This window comes from Lipotes vexillifer, unplaced genomic scaffold (genome assembly GCF_000442215.2).
Source record: "Lipotes vexillifer unplaced genomic scaffold, Lipotes_vexillifer_v1.1 scaffold278, whole genome shotgun sequence".
NCBI lineage: Eukaryota > Metazoa > Chordata > Mammalia > Artiodactyla > Lipotidae > Lipotes > Lipotes vexillifer.
The window spans coordinates 580,201-588,542 of record NW_006769677.1 but is presented as its reverse complement, the minus strand read 5'-3'; the positions used below and the strand labels follow the sequence as shown (position 1 = coordinate 588,542).

General features: G+C 40.8%; 1 protein-coding gene across 1 annotated transcript in view; it reads left to right on the top strand.

Moving 5' to 3' along the window:
* MTA3 (metastasis associated 1 family member 3) overlaps positions 1-8,342 on the top strand; it is a gene marked incomplete at its 5' end in the record, with an annotated part of 147,925 nt that overhangs the window by 125,520 nt on the left and 14,063 nt on the right. The window contains 3 exons of the mRNA XM_007445792.1: positions 2,987-3,111; positions 6,412-6,563; positions 8,062-8,284. Coding sequence (XP_007445854.1) covers positions 2,987-3,111; positions 6,412-6,563; positions 8,062-8,284 — 500 coding nt within the window. The remainder of the gene's footprint in view (positions 1-2,986; positions 3,112-6,411; positions 6,564-8,061; positions 8,285-8,342) is intronic.

Sequence of the window (8,342 nt, the reverse complement as noted above, 5' to 3'; positions counted from 1 at the left end):
GGGAAAGAGGTTAACGGTGTCAAATGCTAATGAAAAATAGCTAGGGAATTTAGCAACATGGAGGTCGATGGTAATCTTTAATAGAGCGCTAAGGGCTGCAGACAGTGAAGATTAGCAGCTCTCAGGAAAACTGGCTGGAAAAGGCAGTCGAGAGAGTTCTTGGCATTGAGGGGTGAGTTTGAATAGAGTAATGGGGGAGTTTCTTAGAAATGGAGAAATATGTTTCCATGGTAATGAGGAGGGTCCAGGAAAGAGAATCAAGTGTACAAAGTTCTCAAGAGGGCAGGAGGGCTGCAATCTGGAGCATAGATGAGGGGAGGAAAGGTTTGGGCATTAGATAAAGGAAGGGCAGTTTCATATAATGCAGCTTTAAAAACTTAAAAAAAAAATGTTTGTCTTTATTCAAATGGTCACATTGACATTAACCATTTGTCCCCTGAGAAGTAACCTGTAGGTACTTGGTTTTGCAAAACATGTTTTAAGCGGTTCACCTGTCTGTATTCCATCTTTGCACACTCATTTTCCTTTTGTGATTATTAGAATTAAGGTCAGTGGTTTATTCAGTCAAATAACATTCTAGATTCAGTTGAACAACTAAAGTTGTGTTTACTCTCATTCTTTTTTCAGGCCGCTCAACTGTAAATTTGTATTAGCTCTCTTAACACATATACTTTGCCCTGTGTAAAATGTCAGAAATGTTCATATTTGGAGAAAGCCTTCTGACATTATCAGACATTTGACTTCAAGGGGCTACCACTTCTTTCTATGTATAGTAGGTTTTAAAAATCAGAAATATTTTTACATACCCTTGGAAATCTTAGTCATTCTGAATCACCACTTTTAACTTTGTACTTTTCCAACTGAAAACTGTAAGAGGAGAGATACATTCTGTCTGGTTTAAAATGTGTCATTAAAACCAATTTGTCTTCAAAATACATTGCTGGAACAGATTTGAAGTGTAAATAATAGCCCTGTTTATAGAATAGGGCCCTCAGTGCACACAGAGGTTAAATGATTTCTTCTGGGGTGGCGATGGGGCGTCAGCTAAGAATTATAGTAACAGTGCCAGAAAGAAATCTTTTTTTTTTTTTTAATTTATTTATTTTTATTATTTTTGGCTGTGTTGGGTCTTTGTTGCTGCACATGGGCTTTCTCTAGTTGCGACGAGTGGGGGCTAATCTTCGTTGTGGTGCGCGGGCTTCTCATTGCAGTGGCTTCTCTTGTTGCGAAGCACGGGCTCTAGGCGTGTGGGCTTCAGTAGTTGTGGCATGCGGGCTCAGTAGTTGTGGCTCACAAGCTCTAGAGCGCAGGCTCAGTAGTTGTGGCTCACGGGCTTAGCTGCTCCGTGGCATGTGGAATCTTCCCGGACCAGGGATCAAACCGGTGTCCCCTGCATTGGCAGGTGGATTCTTAACCACTGCACCACCAGGGAAGCCCAGAAAGAAATCTTAATTTGTCGTCAGGTCAAGTTTACATATTAGGCTTTCACTGGTAGATGTAAGTGTGGGAATGAGAAACAGCAAAAAGGAAACTCACAAGCCTACTCTTTGCTGAAACCCCAGGTGTCTTAATAGTTGTGAACTCTCATTACTTCACAAACCACAGGAAGATAGAGTATGGTCTGCATTTAGTCATTCAGCATTCGTTACTAACAAATAAGTTGCTAATTTACTTCGCTTATTATTATTATTTTTTTTAATTAGAGGGTTTTGGTTTTTTTTAAAAGAAGATGTTGGGGGTAGGAGCTTATTAATTAATTAATTTATTTTTGCTGTATTGGGTCTTCGTTTCTGTGCGAGGGCTTTCTCTGTTTGTGGCAAGTGGGGGCCACTCTTCATCGCGGTGCGCGGGCCTCTCACTGTCGCGGCCTCTCGTTGCGGAGCATAGGCTCCAGACGCGCAGGCTCAGTAGTTGTGGCTCACGGGCCTAGTTGCTCCGCAGCGTGTGGGATCCTCCCAGACCAGGGCTCGAACCCGTGTCCCCTGCATTAGCAGGCAGATTCTCAACCACTGCGCCACCAGGGAAGCCCCTACTTTGCTTATTTTTTGCCCAGCAAATAGACATGAAAGCTCCTCTAGAATGCAAGCTCCTTGATATCGGCACTTTTGTTTACTGGGCACTGAATAAATATATGTTAAATGAATTATGAGTGTATTGAGGACATACTATGTACACCTGTACAGTATTCTTAGGCATGGCTGATAAGCAGGGGAGTTAGGCTACCCCAGATGGGAAAAAGTGAGCCATGTTTGCTCAGTAAATACCAAGACAATCTGGGTTACATGTTTGTGAGGAATTATGGCCTGAAAATCTGATAGATATAACTTTTTCCTCTAAAAAAGAAATGCCTCAAATACATTTATTGGTTTTTCTAATTTCAAGTGCTACTTAATCTTCGTCATAAATATTCAGACATGATAGAAATCACGAGTGGTCACAATCTCCTGAAATGCTAACTTTTACCTCTTGAGATATGCCTTGCTGATATCCACAGTGTCTCTGTTGGGCATGTGGCTTTCATGTAGTTCCCTTGAGAGCCAATGCGTGGAGTCAGCAGCTGTCACACCAGCAGCAGGAGTGGGACAGTGGTTTTCTCTAAACACAACACACTACCCTTGGCTCAATTATTTAATCCAAAAATTATATTCTCAGGAGAATTTATGATAGGTGATAAAGTTTAATAAGTTGTATCTTTCAAATTTATCAGAGCGTGTCCTAAGGAAATTGTGTTTGGGTGGAGAAGAGATACGGTGTATTTATTTTGTGAGTGTCAGGCTTAAGAGATGGGTTTTTACATAACGTTAGTTTGTAAAGATGAATGGTTTGGGTTCATTTTAACACCTTACTTTTACCAGTTTATTTCTTCTTCACCAAACATTCAAATGTTTATTTATGTGTAGTTAAGGTAAATCAATAATGAAATGTAGAGCCTTTCACCTTGTTATGCAAGTCATTTTTATCACTTCACTTTATATTTCATTGAAAGCAGCAAACCAAATCCCAACCAAATATCTACCAGCAATGGCAAACCTGGTGCTGTGAATGGAGCCGTGGGATCCGCATTCCAGCCGCAGAACCCTCTCCTAGGGCGAGCCTGTGAGAGCTGCTATGGTAAGTTTTCTCCAGTAGGGCTTCCCCAGCTCCTTTGATGCCTGTTGTGGGTGAAGGGCAGGGAATTGTGCTGGCACTGCTGGGCAGCAGGTGCGAGAGGTCAGCACTGCGCAGAGGGCAGAATAGTGTAGCCTCAGAGTGAACAGGTGCCCATCCTTACCTTCCACCTGGACACTGAGTTTAGGTATTGGGTTTCCTTTGATTTGCTTCTGTGGTGTCCTGGGTTTGTTGAGCAGTGTGTGCTAAGCTGTATTCAGAACTGTTAATTAGCTTTGTGCAAACCATGGTCCCACGAAATATACCAACCCCCCTTTTGGTGTTTCTCAGTATGTTTTGACAAATTAAAGGCTCCAAATAATTCTGTAGGAAAGACCTGCGCGTGGATAAACTGCTCTTTAAAATCCTCAGATGAGGTTCCCTTAGAGCACTGGCTTGGGAGATGCTGTTTTATGATACTTTTGGCCTCAGGGCCCCAGTCTGTTTATCAGTATTTATCCATGTAAGAAAACTACCCAGTGCCAGCAGTATTATATTTGCCCTGGATGTTAAATTGGGTTGGTGAGATGAACTGCTAGGTAGTCGACACTTTTTTTTTTTGGCTGCGCCTCGAGGCATGTGGGGTTCCCCAAACAGGGATTGAACCCATGCCCCCTGCAGTGGAAATGCTGAGTCTTAACCATTGGACCGCCAGGGAAGTCTCAGATACATTTTTTTTTTTTTTTTTCCTTGCGTTATGCGGGCCTCTCACTGTTGTGGCCTCTCCCATTTGCGGAGCACAGGCTCCGGACGCGCAGGCTCAATGGCCATGGCTCACGGGCCCAGCCGCTCCGCGGCATGTGGGATCTTCCCGAAACGGGGCACGAACCCGCGTCTCCTGCATCGGCAGGCGGACTCTCAAGCACTGCGCCACCAGGGAAGCCCTCAGATACATTTTTTATATTTATTTAAAACCTCAAACCACAGTATAATCTCTTAAATGGAACATTGGTGACACGGTCATCTATGTTTCCTTCCAATCAAAGTGGCCCGGGGTAGAAGAGGGAAGGACACTCATATTTATTAAAAGTCTACTTGGTGCCCAGTTTTTGTCTCTCAGCAGCTCTTGTGGGTGGGGGGCGGGTAGCCTGCTGCCCTAAGGACATAGGGATGAGGGACGTTTTTGACTCTGCTCCATACTCAACACCAGTCTACAGCATTGGAAAAGGCTTTTAAAGCCAAATCATATAATTATCTTTCCTGCAACCAAGGAAGGTGTGAGCCAGGGAGATTGCTATCTTCATAGAAATAGCACATATCTAACCATTTTCTGCTCTATGGGAGAACAAAGGGAAACACTCTGTGGAAAATTAGATTTTTTAAAAATAAATAAATAAACATTTATTTATTTATTGCTGCGTTGGGTCTTCACTGCTGTATGCGGGCTTTCTCTAGCTGCAGCGAGTGGGGGCTACTCTTTGTTGCGGTGCTCAGGCTTCTCATTGCAGTGGATGGGAGCAGAGCACGGGCTCTAGGCACGTGGGCTTCAGTAGTTGTGGCATGTGGGCTCAGCAGTTGTGGCTCTCGGGCTCTAGAGCACAGGCTCAGTAGTTGTGGTGCATGGGGCTTAGTTGCTCTGCGGCATGTGGGATCTTCCCGGACCAGGGCTCGAATCCGTGTCCCCTGCATTGGCAGGCGGATTCTTAACCACTGTGCCGCCAGGGAAGCCTGAAAATTAGATTCTTTTGGTCAAAATTTTACATGGATTGCATAACTGTTTTTGAGTTGGCAATTAGATTTTGAACTTCATTTATATTTAAATGAAAATGAGAAGAATCCTACAGACAAGTGGTAGTGGCTTAATGTGTCTTATTTTTGCCTTACCCCTTTCATGTTATATGTAGTCTCACATATCCCTTTAAATAATTATTTCACCATTTTTATGTGTGCGTGACAAATAAGCAATTTTAAGTCCATGTATTAAATAATCTATTATAAAATGCATCTTACTATAATATACATATGTTTTATCTTTATAGAAAGATAGAATTTGGTGTTTTCTATTTGTCACTTTCATTGAATTTGAATTAATTATATAAAGAGAAAGGCATTTGTTGACATACTAAAATGACATGTCATGATTAATTGGGGTGAAAATAAATATTTAAATATGAGTGAAATTTTATGTTCAGAATCCAAAATAGGCCCATGCCTAATATTTAGGATTCTTAAAATTTGTGTTCTAAAAAAACCCAACTTATTTTACTATTTGTTTTTAAATTACAAGAGGAAAGGATTTTAGGCTGCTATTTGCAAGGAGTCCTCCCAAAATAATACATGATGGGTTCACAGTATCATTTTCAACAAACTAAGAGAGAGTTTGACTATAATGATCACTATATCTTCTCTTTTTGACATTGGTTTATGAAGTATTAGTTGACACCCTGATGTGCTGTTTGAATGTTTTGACCTGATAAAGGTAACTTACAGATCAAGGGAAGGATATTCCTAGGCAAACTTACAGAATCATAATTTTATGTACCTTATTAACTTAGTGTTCATCTTCAGTGTTTTCTGTCTTAAACTTCAGATCCATTGTGGGAATACTTTAAATGTTATATGGCAGTATTTTAAACTTCAGAGCAAAACAGCACAGGTGTGTAGTGTTTAGCTCAGGAATGAATCAGTCGAGCTATCAGGTCTTAAGCATGCCGTGATCTTGGCTACACATGCTCAGTTGACAGGGACTTACAGTCTGGAAAAGGATTCTGTTTTTAAAGAGAGAAAAAGTAAAATAATTATTTTATCTATTGATTAAAATAAAGGAATGGAAAACAGATACCTGTTTCTGTCAGACTTCTACCTTTATCTGAGGGGGCCCTCTAAGCACTAAACCCTGAGGTAGTTTCTGAACCACAGGTTTGAAAACCTGGATTTAGTTTAATAATACCTTTCTGATAACTTATTTCCAGAAATGTACACAATATTTTTAATATTTAATATTGTACAAAATGTTTTTAAAGAACCAACAAAAACTCCTTCAGCAGCACAATGTATAATATAGGGCACTTCACCTAATGGCCCCTCTTAGTAAGGGCCACAGGCACTTGATATCTATAGAAATAAGTGGTTTAATGAATTCTCACTTGAAAAATACATACATGTATTAGACTTTCCTGTTTGTCGGGCAAACTGGAAGAGGAAAAACAACATTGTAAACTAAAGATGGCTTTGGAATATTTTTGAAATATTTGACCATATGTGTATTGATATTACAAGTTATGTCACATTCTTTGTTTTTTCTTATTTTTCCTCCGTCTTTAGCTACACAGTCTCATCAGTGGTATTCTTGGGGCCCACCTAATATGCAATGTAGGTTATGTGCAACCTGTTGGCTCTATTGGAAAAAATACGGAGGCCTAAAAATGCCCACCCAGTCGGAAGAGGAGAAGTTACCTCCCAGCCCAGCTACAGAGGTACACAAGCAATAGTCTTTCTAGTGTTGAGAAATGTAGTGTTTTTCAGCGCCTGGATCATTCCTTGGAAACAGAAGTACAGTATAGGATAAGTTAAAAACAAACAAAACTATTATAGCTAAACGTAGTACTGAAATGTTGAGGGTGGGTATGGAGATAGGGGCAGGGACAAATCCAATTTTTTCAGGTATTCAACGTATCGGTCTTGAGAGATTACTCAGAAGAAGAACAATGTGTGTGGGAGGTGTTAGCCTGAGTAGAGCGCTTACAAATTAAATACTGGTTTGAATGGCTTTTTTGGAAACAGTTTGCAACCTTTCGCACTGTTGAAAATGTGTTTTATTGCATAAAGTAATAAGTACAAACTGAGCATTCTTTCTGTCCCTGGGCTATCGTAGGAGGGACAAGAAGGCATGGGCTCAATCTTGAGGTGAACAACAGTTAAAATATGATTTTGGTAAAATTCTCATAGATGGCAGATATCAAGCACCTGTGTCTACCAGAGGGAGGTTGTTCTTTTTGAGAGCTAACACGATTTAAGGACCCCCTTCAATATATTTTTTTAAAAAATAGTCTCTCCTCTGGCAGTTTTTTACTGTTGTGAATGTGATTTGGGATTGTTAAGGTCAATTTAGGAGAAAAAATATATAGGATCACAGACACCCTTTCTTCCACCCAGTTTCCTTCTCTACTCCCCACCTCCTACTCCAAAGTACATACTTCTAAATTCTCTCCCCCGTAATAAGTTATAGATTCTTCAGTGAAAGACTTAAAAACTGCGCTTTTCTTTGAACAGGGTGCAAGGAGTATTTTTCTTTATGCTTCCCTAAAAATATATTTATTCTTTTTTTTTTTGTTTTACCTCTTTATTGGAGTATAATTGCTTTACAATGGTGTGTTAGTTTCTGCTTTATAACAAAGTGAATCAGTTATACATATACATATGTTCCCATATCTCTTCCCTCTTGCGTCTCCCTCCCTCCCACCTTCCCTATCCCACCCCTCTAGGTGGTCACAAAGCACCGAGCTGATCTCCCTGTGCTATGCGGCTGCTTCCCACTAGCTATCTACTTTACGTTTGGTAGTGTATATATGTCCATGCCTCTCTCTCGCTTTGTCACAGCTCACCCTTCCCCCTCCCCATATCCTCAAGTCCATTCTCTAGTAGGTCTGTGTCTTTATTCCTGTCTTACCCCTAGGTTCTTCATGACATTTTTTTTTCTTAAATTCCATATATATGTGTTAGCAGACGGTATTTGTCTTTCTCTTTCTGACTTACTTCACTCTGTATGACAGACTCTAGGTCTATCCACCTCATTACAAATAGCTCAATTTCGTTTCTTTTTATGTCTGAGTAATATTCCATTGTATATATGTGCCACATCCTCTTTATCCATTCATCCGATGATGGACACTTAGGTTGTTTCCATCTCCAGGAGGAGTATTGTATTTTGGCAAGTTCTGTTCTTTACATGTTTGTTGGTGTCTGATTTTATAGGACCCTCGAGTTCGAAGTCACATGTCTCGCCAGGCCATGCAGGGGATGCCGGTCCGAAACACTGGGAGCCCAAAGTCTGCAGTGAAGACCCGTCAAGCTTTCTTCCTTCACACTACATATTTCACAAAATTTGCTCGTCAGGTCTGCAAAAATACCCTCCGGCTGCGGCAGGCAGCAAGACGGCCGTTTGTTCCTATTAATTATGCTGCCATTAGGGCAGAATGTAAGATGCTTTTAAATTCTTAACCTTATATGTTGTGCTTCTGACCATTTCCTCTCTT